A 14,445-nucleotide genomic window follows, 5' to 3' on the forward strand; every position below is an offset into this window, starting at 1 on the left:
GATGCGGAGAAAGGGGAACCCTCCTACACTGTTGGTGGGAATGCAAGCTGGTGCAACCACTCTGGAAAACAGCATGGAGGTTCCTCAAAATGTTGAAAATAGAACTACCCTATGACCCTGCAATTGCACTGCTGGGTATTTACCCTAAAGATACAAACATAGTGATCCGAAGGGGCACATGCACCCGAATGTTTATAGCAGCAATGTCTACAATAGCCAAACTATGGAAAGAACCTAGATGTCCATCAACAGACGAATGGATAAAGAAGATGTGGTATATATACACAATGGAATACTATGCAGCCATCAAAAGAAATGAAATCTTGCCATTTGCGACGACGTGGATGGAACTAGAGGGTATCATGCTTAGCGAAATAAGTCAATCGGAGAAAGACAACTATCATATGATCTCCTTGATATGAGGGAGAGGAGATGCAACATGGGGGGTCGAGGGGGTAGGAGAAGAGTAAATGAAACAAGATGGGATTGGGAGGGAGACAAACCATAAGTGACTCTTAATCTCACAAAACAAACTGAGGGTTGATGGGGGGAGGGTGTTGGGAGAGGGGGTGGGGTTATGGATATCGGGGAGGGTATATGCTATGGTGAGTGTTGTGAAGTGTGTAAACCTGGCGATTCGCAGACCTGTACCCCTGGGGATAAAAATATATGTTTATAAAGCTGTAAAAAAAAAAAAAAAAAAAAAAAGAAAGAAAGGATGAATCCCCAAGTTTTGTAGCAACATGGACGGGACTGGAAGAGATTATGCTGAGTGAAATAAGTCAAGCAGAGAGAGTCAATTATCATATGGTTTCACTTATTTGTGGAGCATAACAAATAGCATGGAGGACAAGGGGAGTTGGAGAGGAGAAGGGAGTTGAGGGAAATTGGAAGGGGAGGTGAACCATGAGAGACTATGGACTCTGAAAAACGATCTGAGAATTTTGAAGGGGTGGGGGGTGGGAGGTTGGGGGCACCAGGTGGTGGGTATTGTAGAGGGCACGGATTGCATGGAGCACTGGGTGTGGTGCAAAAATAATGAATACTGTTATGCTTAAAAAAATAAAAAAAATTAAAAAAAATAAAAAATAAATAAAATAAAAAAAAAAAAAAAAAAAGAAATGCAGAGATATGTTAATGCCAGGAATGAAAAGCCAAAGTTGTTGAAAGTGGTTGCAGAAGGGACCACAGGAAGGAACGAGATAAGAAGCTCTAGTAATTGGCTATAAGCCTTCAATAACATTGGGCTTTTAACCTACCTGTGCATATATTACTTTAATAACACAAAAGCTAGGGGTCCCTGGGTGGCTCAGTCGGTTAAGTAACAGCCTTCAGCTCAGGTCAGGATCCCAGGGTCCTGGGATTGAGGCTGGAGTCTGGCTCCCCGCTCAGCAGGGAGCCTGCTTCTCCCTCTACCTGACACTCCCCCTGCTTGTGGGCTCTCTCTCTTGCTATCGGGCTCCCTCTCTCTCACTATCTCTCTGTCAAATAAATGAAATCTTTAAAATAAATAAAATAAAATAAAAGCTAATTTTTGAAAACGAGAAGTAGTGCCATGTTGTCTAACACAGCAGAGAACACGATGCTCTCATTCTTTCCCTCCTCCGGGCATGATTCACTGATGCAGGTTGTACATTGAGATTCCAGGAACTAATGGAGCAGCACATGTGAAACTTATTCCTTGGCTTGTGCCCTAGCCACAGTCTGCTAGTGACCTTCCTTCTAAGGATTTTGTCTTATGATTTGTTAATCCTTTTCTGGTAACACTGCTTCCAAGCTTAACTGAGCACACTTCCTCCTTTAACTGCAGATAATGCAATTTCAGTACAGACAGGATAAAGAGCATTCTTGAAACACATGCAGAAAACTTCTGCCTGATTTGATTTCATCATTAAGTGTGTTCCTGAAAAAAGTTAGATTCATTGCAAATAGTTGTATATTAAATACTCTCCAGTAAATTTTAACATCATATTCTTGGGTGGGGGGGGAATTTGACCCCAACCAACAACGACGACAGTGCTCTCTTAAGACTCTCATTATTTTCAAAAAGCCCTTGGAAGTGACTGATTTATACAGTTTGTTCACATAATTTTCCCACATAGCCAATGAAAGAAACTAGTCAAGGAGAAACTAACATTCGCTAAGTGCCTATTATGTGTTAGGCACTGTGCTAGGAACTTTAATAAATGTATTGTCTACTTTAATCTTGGCAACTACCCAGAGAAGTAGATAGTATTATCCCCACTTTACATTTAAAGAAACCAGAGCCTAAAGATATTAAGTAATTTTCCCAAAGCCACACAGCTAGTAACTCAAACCGACCATCAAGTCTTTTCACAAGAAATGTATGTAATTACAATTCCCAACGTTAATTTGAGCTTTGAGTGCTCTGATTCCATAGGGCTTTAATATTTAAACAGCCACATATGATTTAGTATTGTTCCAAGTGGGAAACAGAAAACACGGACCTCATCAGAATTTTTTAAAGTATGACGATCTCTTTTGATGTAATAGTCTGAAACCAACAAATGTTTACTGATCTAATGATTAATTAAAAGGCAATATGAGATTCAAACAGCCATATGAGCAGAAAGCTGTATTAGGGGAAGAGTAACTAAAACCAGATCAAAATAATGCCCCCCTTAAAGTCTCATGACCTTGAGCAAATTGCTTCAGCTTTCTACAATAAACTGTTGGGCTTAGAGTAGCTATCTCTCAGGGTTCTTCTGCCATTAAAAAAAAGCGAAAAGAATACTATGCATTTTTGAATAAACGCACAGTAAAGTGAAAAGTCCACCATCAGAATTTTAAACTTACCATTGTTATAAAAGGTTCAGGGCTGCAGTTCAAGCAATTTCTCCCCCCCCACCACGTAAACGAAATTACATCAAATGGGTAAATCTAAACATTCACTATGAACGTAGAGTGTGAGATTTACCTGTGTTAGCATTGAGCAGAGTCGAGTCCCAAAACTTTGGTGACCTCCCCTGACAACCTGACACTGATAAAAGTAGGCATTTCTTACAGATTTCTAACAGTGTAAGTTTGACACTGGCCTCAATGCAGATGGAGAAGCCAAAAGATTCCCTTCCTGCCTCATGTTACCCTTCCATCAGATACCCACCTTCTACCGGTAGGCATGTGACGCACTGAGCTGACACACAGGCCACAAAAGAAAAAATGTAACCTGGCAAATGGAGCATAACCCAATCAATCCCTTGAAAAGAGAAATTAACAACAGCCGATAGCAGTTTACCCCAGCCATGACCTGGAACCAGGTGACTAGCGGGAGAACATTACCTTGGATGGTAACACATGATTTCTATTTACACTGATGATTTTCTAACAAACAATAAAGTTGAATTACCTTCGCTTCCTGAATCAGGATGTGCTGGGGAGTCTTGCTTGTGTTACGATGTCATGTCCTCCAGATCATTCATTTCTTCCCTAAATACAAGATTTAATAAAATCTCAGTAGCCATCCTCTGATAATACATTATCCTGCCCCATCCCTGTCCCACCACCTCACGCATCTCCTTCAAAGCACTGCAACGTGATAGTATTTTTCCAATTTTGTAACCAGAACAGCAAAAATCTATCAGATAATTTGGTCCACTTACACTACTCACATCTCAGAATTAAAATCAGGCTATAATGGTATGCAATAACAGACTGAAATTTTATTACATTGCCATTGTCATAACATTTATTTTTATAAGTCAGTCATAGCATAACCTATGAAGCATTTATATTAATGCATTTGATGGTCACTCATTCAACACTACTAAGAACGGTTATGGCGCGGCAGCATGTCACATCCTGAAGACTGATTAATGACATGTCTTAGCGTTCAAGGAGAAACACACAGCCCAGGGATTAGTGAGGTCCCTAGACTCTCAAGCCAGTTTCTCCAAGGTCAAATGCTGGCTCTGATACTTACCAGCCGGTGACCCCGAGCAAGTAACGGAAGTTCTTAGTGTCTCAGTTACCTTTTCTAGAATAATAACGAATAATAACGGTGCCTATTTCACATGAGCTTTTAGGATTAAATGAGTTAATATTTATAAAACAGAACTATACCTCATACACAGGAAGTGCTCTGATCATTATATAAATGGTCATTAAATAAAACGGAATTCATTCTCTAGTGAGGGAGTCAGACAATAAATAAATAAGAAAATTGTATCTAATCGTGGGGGACAAACCCCAAGCAAACAATTTACAATATATTTCGAACACATCCATTCCTGTCAGTGGCAGGCTGTTATTTGGATGCACTCCCCTGCTGAAAACAATTGGGCACCAAATCAGCTTCAGATTTTGATAGCCTCATGGAAAAAGAGGGACGGAATCAGAAGCCTAGGGCTCACCCAAAGAAGAGCGATCCTCCTGTTTTTTACCTGAAGGGCCACAACCTCAGCGTTTAAACAACTTAGAAGTAAGCTGTACCCACGTTTCCTATCCTCCACAGGTCTGCATGGATAATTAAGTTGCTTTAGAACAGAAAAGATCTGTTAGAGTTGGGGAATAATGGGTGGATTTGTCCCCAGAGGGTGTGACCAAGGGTAAGTGCATACATAGATCTCTTGCTTTCGTTGCCCCAAACTCCTCAAACCATGAACTTAGTGTAAAATGGTCCTGTCCACTAGTGCCCCTAAAATCTGGAAAATCCTTTCTAGAGTAAGTTTTGTTTGCTTTAGGCCTTCACTCTCCATATAAATAGTTTTTTAAGGGGCGCCTGGGTGGCTCAGTGGGTTAAGCCGCTGCCTTCGGCTCAGGTCATGATCCCAGGTCCTGGGTTCAAGCCCCACATCGGGCTTTCTGCTCAGCGGGGAGCCTGCTTCCTCCTCTCTCTCTGCCTGCCTCTCTGCTTACTTGTGATTTCTCTCTGTCAAATAAATAAATAAAATCTTTAAAAAAATAGTTTTTTAAGGAAAATGAGGAGCGTACAATAATATCCAAGAGTACAGAGAAACAAGATTGTGAAGTAGGAGGAAGAATGGGAAGTTAGGAAGAGTCAGCTGGTGGTTGCTTGAATTTCAGAGAGGGGCCACGTACCAATTAGCCTTGCTTGGGTCAAGTATAAAACCAAAGTGATTTTGACTCACAATCTGTGTTCTTCTATATAAGCCTTCATGTTAACCTGACAGGGTACAGGAAGGAAGGCTTTAACAAGTGGATCCCAGCTTCAGGCAGATGTAATGCCCACTCTCTGAAGTTTATAAACTAAATCCACAAACGCCGATGTGAAAACACAGAAAGGGAATATCAAACTACCAGGACATTGGTAACTAGAAAGGAACAGGCCATGGGAGATGAGCATCTAATTTTCTTTTCTAAAAAAATTTTTTAGATACTCAGAAGACTTTATTTTTTTCACTTAAATTCAATTAGCCAACGTATAGTACATCATTAGTTTCAGGTGTAGTGTTCAATAATTTATCAGTTGCATATAACACCCAGTGCTCATCACATCATGTGCCCTCCTTAATGCCCATCACCAATTACCCCATCCCCCTACCCACCTCCCCTCCAGCAACCCTCAACTTGTTTCCTATAGTCTCTCAAGGTTTGTCTCCCTCTCTGATTTCTTCCCATTCAGTTTTCCCTCCCTCCCCTATAATCCTCTCCACTGTTTCTTATATTCCACATATGAGTGAAACCATATAATTGTCTTTATTTCATTCTGCATCATACCCTCCAGCTCCACCCATGTTGATGTAAATGATAAGCATTCATCCTTTCTGATAGCTGAGTAATATTCCATTGTATATATATACCACATCTCCTTTATCCATTCATCTGTCGATGGACATCTGGGCTCTTTCCACAGTTTGGCTATTGTGTGCATTGCTGCTATAAACATTGTGGTGCACATGTGCCTTCAGATCACTACAGCTGGGGTAGCAATCCTCACATCAGACAAATTAGATTTTAAACTAAAGACTGTAGTAAGGGGTGAAGAGGGATACTGAATCATACTTAACGGGTCTATCCAACAAGAAGATCTAACAATTATAAATATTTATGCTCCTAACTTGGAAGCAACCAATTAATAACAAAATTAAAGAAATATATTGGTAATAATACTAGGGGATTTCAACATCCCACTCACAGCAATGGACCAATCATCTAAGCAGAAGATCAACAAGGAAACAAGGTCTTTGAACGACACACTGGACCAGATGGACCTAAAAGATATACAGAGAGCATTCCATCCTAAAGCAACAGAATACACATTCTTCCCTCAAGCACATGGCACATTCTCCAGAATAGATCACATATTGGGTCACAAATCAGGTCTCAACTGGTACCAAAAGACTTGGATTATTCCCTGCATATTTTCAGACCACAATGCTTTGAAACTTGAACTCAGTCACAAGAGGAAATTTGGAAAGAAAGCAAACACTTGGAGGCTAAAGAGAATCCTACTAAAGAATTAATGGGTCAACCAGGAAATTAAAGAAGAATTAAAAATATTTATGGAAACAAACAAAAAATGAAAACACAACTGTTCAAAACCTTTGGGATACAGCAAAGGTGGTCCTAAGAGAGAATTACATAGTAATACAAGCCCTTCTCAAAAAATTAGATAAAGTCTCAAAAACACAAGCTAATCTTACACCTAAAGGAGCTGGAGAAAGAAGAGCATCTAATTTTCAAAGAATGGAAGCATCCATAAAAGAAAGGAATGAAGGGGGGCCGTCTGGGTGTCTCAGTCGGCTAAGTGTCCAATGCTTGATTTCACCTCAGGTCATGATTTCAGGGTGGTGAGATGGAGCCCCACAGAGGCAGACAGGCTTTGCACTCAGCAGGAAGTCTGCTTGAGATTCTCTCTCCCTCCTCCTCTGCCCCTCCCCCGATCCTCTCTCGCTCTCAAATAAATAAATCCTCGAAAAAATAAAGGAATGAAGGAAGGGAGGAAAGGGAAAAGATTAAAAGAGTAAATGCAAATATAGGGGCAAAAAGAATAGACCTTAGCCATGGTTAGCTCTGGGTGAAGTGAATGTAAATGACCTTTATTTTCTGCATTTTAATCAGCTGTATTTCTTAAATTTTCTCATTGTGGGTTTTCCATTACTCAGGTCCCACTATAAATGCTTTAAGGGAAAATAATCAATTTCCCAGACTCCAAGGCAATGCCAGGTTTGCGATGATTACAAAGGCCAGGTTTAATCTTGAAAGTTCTTATTTTAATTTCTAGTATGCAAATATTGCCCTCTAGGAATTCTCTTTCACCTTTGAATATTATCATTTACTGCACTTAAAGGTGCACCTGAGAAAGAAGCAATTAGAAAGAGAGGAAGGAAGGAAATGTCCTTACTCCAGCCATCAACACATTTTGAAAAATAAAAAATGACAAGACAAAATATTAAGAAAAGCATTGGCCAATTTAAGCATATTTAAATTCTATAAAATTAAAAGTCACCCACTAGTCACTGGATAGATAAATCAACTTTTCAAAGTGACTTATTTTACAGATGCATTCTCTGTCTCTAAATATTCCCATCATTTAAACATTTCACTAAATCCTCCTTCCATAAAGAACTATCCAGGTTGGTAAAAAAAAAAAAAAAAAAAAAGTGACAATATTCTCTTTTTTCCCTTTGAACAACATAATTTTTTTTCTCTAATAGACGGTATCAAGGAGAACACTTTTTGGCTGCTAGTAACAGGAAACTGTATTTAAATCTGTGCCTAAATCATAGGAATGTATATTACGTCACTCAACCAGTTGTCTGGAGGTAGATGGTTCCAAGGTTCTTTCAGGGGTTTCTCAATATCATCAAGACCTGGACACTTCCCACACTCCCATGCCATCCTCCTTAGCATGCTGGTTTTTATTCCCATGCCTATTGCCTCACTGTTGCAAAATGGCTGCTGAAACACCAGACATCACACCCTCATGCTATGCTTAAATATAAGAATCAAGGGTATAGCAAAAGATGGTCTTCTCTCAGAAGGCTCTGTCCTTTATCCAGGGAAGAAACAATTCCAGAAGTCTTCCATATGGCCCCAGAACTGGATCTATGGGTATGCCTAATTACAAAGGAAGCTGTGGAAGTATTTCCTTTTTAAGCCTTCCTCCTTGATCTAGTGGCTTCATCTGTGATGGGATGGCACTAGAATGGATTGTCCTGTCCCTCCTCCCAGGGTGGCCTGCATCTGTTCCAGTCCTCATGCTCTGAAAGTTTATTCTCTAAAACTAATCACAATATAGGTGTGAAGTTGCCTCACTTTCAAATATACACTGCTGTGCCTATCACTTAAAAATCCAAGAATGTTAAATTAAGAATTAATGATATAAAGTATTCCTATTTTATCCTAGTTCGGGCATTGAAATACTCTATAAAAATTTCTTTCCACTAATTCTACGTTGTAAGTTATATGAGGTAGTCTCATGCCTTTCCCTGTTTTTATGCTTCAAAAAGTCCTCAGAACAAAGATGCTCAGATGTCAGTTGCTCTTTATGCACTCCTTTAGAGGAGTTACTCAGGACCTGAAGGAACATCAAAATAGGGCTTTGAAAAGGAAGAACAGGGGCGCCTGGATGGCTCAGTGGGTTAAAGCCTCTGCCTTCAGCTCAGGTCATGATCCCAGGGTCCTGAGATGGAGCCCCACATCAGGCTCTCTGCTCAGCGGGGAGCCTGCTTCCTCCTCTCTCTCCCTGCCTGCCTCTCTGCGTACTTGTGATCTCTGTCAAATAAATAAATAAAATCTTTTTTTAAAAAGTGTGTGTCGGGGGGGTGGAGAACATCCTGGAAGATAAAGCAGGTAGTACCTCTGCTTTCATTAGTGGAAAGGACGTATGCCAATGTCTTTTTGCCCAACCAATAAAAAGTACACAGATGTTCCCAGGAGCAAAAAGCCCCCTGAACCCTTGTAGAAATCCACTGGCTCACTTCCTCTAGCGGCTCAGGGCTGGATCTGTACTCTCCAGGTGGAGTGTTTGTCCCCTGGACTTCCAGCCCTGAGGGAAGGAAATTCACATCCTCACTTGGTCGTTTTAAGAGCCCAAGATTGACAGGGTGCGATCTCAGGCGCTAGTGAAGACCGTGGGAGCTGGATCAGACCTCCTGGGTTCAAAGCCGGCTCTGCTACCAGCCATGCAACTCTCAACAACCATTTTGCTTTCAGCTCTAGGGTCTCCTCGCCTGTCAAGTGAGGAAAATAATAGCACCTGCGTCCTAGGGCTCCTGTGAGAACCAAACGAGTCAACTCCCAGAAAACGCTGGAAACAGCGCCTTGTAAACAGCTTGTTAATACCGAGAACTTGTTAACATTACGCCTTTCAACCAAGAGTGCCTGCAACTCGGCAACACTATGCCTGGGTATGAAACAGCTCCTGGGAATTACAAACCGGAATCCTGGGAGCTGAGTGGCCATGGCTAGGGACCCGGAGAGGAAGGGGAGAAAAAGAACTCAGGGCAGGGGCAGAGGGACAGCTGGGGCGACATTTACATTCACGCAGCGGAACCCACCTACGTACACCCGCGGTCTCTCGGTCTACAATCTCCTCTAGCGTTTCTTCTTTGAGAAGGAGTCCGGCCGGCGAGCGGCGCCGCTCGGCGTTTCTCCAATCAGACACCCTAGGCCGGCGTCACGTACGCGACCCGATCCAATCTCGTCTCCTGGAGGGCGGGAACGCCAAGTTCCTACCTGCACCTGTGGCAGCTGTGGCCGCCTCTTCGGTTGTTTGTTGTTGGGTTTTTTTTTTTTTTCTTTTTCCCCTCTGAACCCGGAGTTCTGGTTTCTCGAATCACTTGGCGAATAACCAGCAGGTGGGCAGATAGAGGTCTTTTCCCGTGCAGAGGACCGACGTGTAAACAGGTTCAATGCACCAGAGCGAGCAGCCGATCTCCCCGCGGCTGCCCGGCAGCGCTAGCAGGGAAGAGGGACGCGCAGGAGAATGACAGGCGTGCTAACCGGGAGAGCCTGCGTGGGCATTCACCTGGGGCAGTGAGTCTGGCACCTGCTCGCCGGGCGCCCTCCGGCCGGAGCCAAACGCGCCGCGGGCCCAGAACTGCCGCCACCACTGCGGCGGGCCGAAGTCGGAGGCGCCCGAGAAGACCACCAGCAGCAGCAGAAATCGGCTTAGCTGGACTGCAGAGCTTTCGGCTGACACACCTTCCAGAAAGAAGCCCGACCTCCCCAAGACTGAGCGGGAGGGACCCTGCGCCGGGCTTCCAAGTTGTCCAAAGAGTACTACCTCCGTTCTCTTGGAGGTGAGGGCGACTTGGAGTCGTGGGATCCTGGGAAGCCCGAACAGGTGAGCGATTAGGGTGATTCTGCGTCCGCCAAGACAGAGCCCATTCCGGGGTGTCAACCTGGGGTGCTCCCCTCAGCTCCTGGGGAGAAATTGCGAGCCGCAACTCTCCGCGTACATTTCTGTAATTTGCAGTCTTTTCCTTGCGTAATTAGTGCAAAGCGTTTCCGCGCACACAGTTGGTCGTGGAAAAGAGAATGTAGAGTGGAAGACCGAAGACAGCCATCAGGACACCCCACCACCACCACCAATGAATAACTTGGGGGTGCTTCTCCGATCTGTACAATAGAAGGAGCAGGGTGTTTGCAAACTCAAGTGCAAACCGTGCCGGGAAGGGGGGGCGAGGAAGGAGTGGGTGCCTTTTTACTGGAAGAACTTTAGGCGGTTTTATCTTCTATTGTTTTCAAGTCGCACCCCGAGTGTGTCCTCAGGGCGTCCTGGGAAGGAGCCGGGGCCCAGGTCTCTGCCTCGGAGGCTGCCGCGCCGCCTCGCGTAGGCGCTGGAACTTTCCCAGCGGTTCCGGGAGCCCAGCCTCCAACAACAAACACCGCTCAAGTTTCGCTCCCCGGCGCGCCGGCAAATCCCGGGAGCGCCAGGCGCGTGGGATGGGAAGGAGCCCTGGAGAAACCTGGAAATGCTCCGCGGCACCAGCGAATCCCGCGCGTTCGTGGAGTTAATGCCTGTAGACCCAGCACAGAAGTGCTCGCAGGACTCTGGCTGCCCATGCGAGCACCTTCAGTAACAATAAGCAGCCTTTTCGCTCCGCAGTGCGCCGTGTTTAAAGCTGGGGAGAAGCACAACTGTTTGGAGTTCTTGGTTGCGCACAGCAGGTTTTTCTCTGGAGGGAGGAATTGCGGGAGGAAAACACACACAAACACACACACCCCACCCCCACCCCCTCACCCCCCACAGCAATTTTTAATTTGTAACTAAAAATCTCAAAAGTGGGGTTGCCTGGTACAAATAGGCTCGGCGCATATTTTAATAAAGAACTAAGAGACGAGGACGCTTGCCGCTTGGCCTCATCTCAACCATCCGCTGGGGGTGGCTTCCAAGAGACGTAAGATTGGTCTCTGGGGAATAAAAGGAAGCGTGGGATGGCGGTTTTCAAGGGAAGTTAAGTCTAGACATGCTTCTCTGAAAGCGACAAGGCAGAAGTTCTGTCAAAAAAAGAATTTAAGAGAAACACAACACCGTGAGCTTGCCCCCTCGCTCTTATTGGCATGTCAGTCCCCACTGAAAAGCCACATTGAAAAAGATCCTGTGACAGAAGTCTATGGGGGAAAAAGCCTCTGAGGGAAATTTCGGGACTGTTGACAGGGGTCTGACATTCAGTGCTCACCTATAGCGGGGATGCGCTCGCTCCCGGGCGCCCTCCTCCCAGGTGCTCATCCAAGAGGAGGCCCCTCTGGGCCAAGTGTGTCACCTTTGGGCATCCCTCTACAGTCTCAAGGTGACAGGACAAAGCCAGCTTCCCTCTCGAGCCGGGTTCATTCAGAGGCCCGGGAACCTCCCCTGGGGCGCCCCGGGAGCGCGGACCACCGCACCCGCCCGGGAGGCCAGACCAAGAAGGAGGCCGGGGCGTGCCAAGCTGTCTGGAGACCAGACGGTGGCGCCCTGGAGGCCACCCGTCCGCCTTCACCCTCGAGGGTGCGACTGGACACTGGGAGGGTGGCGCAGGTCCGGGTGCTCGGCTGCGGAATCTCGGACTCCCGCAGGTCGCCTGCAGGGCGGGGCGCGCGGAGGAAGTGCGGCTGGGGGCACGTGACTTAGACAAACCCCGTAACCGAGTTCTGTTTGCTTCCCCCTGCACAGGCCGCTGCTTAGGCTCCCACCCGGGAAACCGCCAGCCCTACCCGGAGAGCGGGCCCTTCCCCACCCACCGCGCCCCGGGCCCCTCGGCCGGGTGGCCATGGCCGACAGCGGCGGCACGGGCAGCTCGGGGCCCTGGTGGAAATCGCTGACCAACAGCAGGAAGAAAAGCAAGGAAGCCGCGGTAGGGGCGCAGCCTCCCACGCAAGCTGCCCCCGGGGAGCCCGCGCCGCCTGCACCGCCCAGCCCGGACTGGACTAGCAGCTCCCGGGAGAATCAGCACCCCAATCTCCTCGGGGGGGCCGGCGACCCCCACAAGCCAGACAAGTTGTGCGGGGAGAAATCGGGCAGCAGCCGCCGCAATTTGAAGATCTCGCGCTCGGGCCGCTTTAAAGAGAAGAGGAAAGTGCGCGCTACTCTGCTCCCCGAAGGAGTCAGGTCCCCGGAGGAGGCGGGCTTCCCGGGTGACCCGCAGGAGGACACGCAGTAGTTGGAGCGCTTCCGGGACTGTGTCTCTTCCCACCACTCCTCCCTACCCCCAGTTCTAAACCCCAGAGTTCTGGCTCACCCCAGTACCTGGTGTCTCATCCTGCCAACTTCAGAGTATTTCAAGGCCTCCCCGATTTTCTTCGTCCTGGAAATCGACCGAGTTGTCAATATTTCATGACTCAAGGAGGCATTGAGTATTTATCTATGGTAAGAGAAGATACCTGCCACAGGGGAAGTTGGCATAATTATTTTTTCCCAAAAGTTCTCCAGTGACCTCCACCCCTTGGGCCACCTGGGGAGTGAGAAGGGTACTTCTCTGAGTTCGTAGCCCAACTGGGACTGCACAGACCCTCAAAGGAGGAAGCCAGGAAGCCCCGCTCTGATTCAGGACTTGCTATTGGAAAGCAAATTAACGCCAGAGAAATGCACTTTAGATGTACTTCTTAGATGTACTTCGGTAGACTCAGACCTTACACGAAAGAGGGCAGGAAACCTTAGGTAGAAGCATTTTAAGTAAGACAAGATTGCTTTTAATGTGAAACTACAAAACTGTACTGCCTATTTTAGTGTGGACTATTAAAATTGTTACACTGTAAAACTTAAGGTGACTTTTGTATTTTTTCCATTGCAAGACTGAAGTCCATCATACTTAAAAGCAGGCATACAAAATTCAAAGTGACAGAGTTAATCATTTGCCACACAGCATAATAGCTACTCTCAGAAAGCTACAGGGAGGAGAACATTTCTGAGGACTAGTAACACCCAGGCTGGAACCAGTTGGCCCCAATACCTCTATGTACTAACGAAATTTGAAGAAGGGAGGGAGCAGTACTAAATAATTACACCTAAATTCTTTGTTACTTCAGTACCTCTTCATAAAGTAACTCACAATGCTAGTAATAATTCATTTTAGTACCCCTCGTTAGCCTCACTAACAATTGTCTGAAAATTCTTACTCAAACAGCCAGATTGAACTCTCAGTTTGCGCAAAGCTGGTTTCTTTTCCCACCCCTTTGCTTCAAGAGCTTATTTCTTTAGTCTGACTTACGCATTTATCTGGTTTCAAAGCCTTTAGATGTACTAATCTGAAGATTCTGAACAAAAATCTACCTGTTTGCTTTTGTTATGAACTTCAAGGAAAGGAGTAAATGAACACCACTTGCTTTCAGCAAATTACAAGAGAGTTATTGTAGTTGTTAAGGGCCGCTGGGATCATTCCCACAATTCAGTTCACTTATAACCATCCAGAAATACAGAGCAAGGAAATTGTAGTGGTCAGAGTGTGTGTGTGTACACACAATTTGGGAGAAACAAAACCCTGCCCCTTTCTATATAATACATTCAGAAGCTCCAATCAGGGTAGTCCAAAGGAAATTGTTCATATGAGGATTATGAACACCTTTCATTAGAAGATAAAATATATGAGTTTGTTTTTTCATCATGAAAAGACTTTTTTTCTGTTGTGTATTTAGAACTGGGAATGTGAGACCAGAGTCCCATCAGTGTGAGCTTCCTGGATGAGGAAGACTTTATATTTAGCTTTAAGTGGGCCTTCCGTCTCTAAACTCTGATGAAGAAGAGGGAAGAAGAGGGAGAGGACCATGTGCTGGAGAAGTTCATGGTAAGGAGGGGACTGCAGGCTGGCACATCGCCAGGACTAAAGCAAGCAGAAGCCGCCAACTAAGGCTTTGGAACACCTTCATAAGGCATTTTGATTCCACTTCATAGAAAGTAATCAAAATTAGGGTGGATAACTATCCAGAATACTTTTCCCCTCCCAGGAGGACCAATAGGTTAAGACTGTACCCATTTATAAGATCAAGCCAGCAATTGGGTAATTTTAAAATTTTACACTAACTCATTCATGGTTTTATTGT

At 45.3% G+C, this 14,445-nt stretch overlaps 1 protein-coding gene and 1 long non-coding RNA gene across 3 annotated transcripts in view; one reads left to right on the plus strand and one right to left on the minus strand.

Moving 5' to 3' along the window:
- Positions 1-9,636, minus strand: part of LOC125080744 (uncharacterized) — a 35,880-nt gene extending 26,244 nt beyond the window's left edge. The window contains exons 1-2 of one of the 2 annotated variants that reach the window (XR_007121462.1): positions 9,483-9,636; positions 3,368-3,447 (exon numbers count right to left, since the gene is read on the minus strand). This is a non-coding gene — a long non-coding RNA (uncharacterized LOC125080744). The remainder of the gene's footprint in view (positions 1-3,367; positions 3,448-9,482) is intronic. The other variant, XR_007121461.1, reaches the window with a different exon arrangement.
- A 292-nt stretch (positions 9,637-9,928) lies between these two features.
- PRR15 (proline rich 15) lies at positions 9,929-13,160 on the plus strand. Its single transcript, XM_047694770.1, has 2 exons — positions 9,929-10,270; positions 12,083-13,160. The coding sequence occupies exon 2, from the start codon at positions 12,180-12,182 to the stop codon at positions 12,567-12,569; it is 390 nt and encodes a 129-aa protein (XP_047550726.1). The 5' UTR covers positions 9,929-10,270; positions 12,083-12,179; the 3' UTR covers positions 12,570-13,160.
- The last annotated feature ends 1,285 nt before the right edge of the window (positions 13,161-14,445 follow it).

This window comes from Lutra lutra, chromosome 11 (genome assembly GCF_902655055.1).
Source record: "Lutra lutra chromosome 11, mLutLut1.2, whole genome shotgun sequence".
Taxonomy (NCBI): Eukaryota; Metazoa; Chordata; class Mammalia; order Carnivora; family Mustelidae; genus Lutra; species Lutra lutra.

What these genes read in the sequence shown, in the direction of transcription:
- PRR15 (XM_047694770.1), top strand. Translation starts at nt 12,180, where the DNA reads ATGGCCGACAGCGGCGGCACGGGCAGCTCGGGGCCCTGGTGGAAATCG.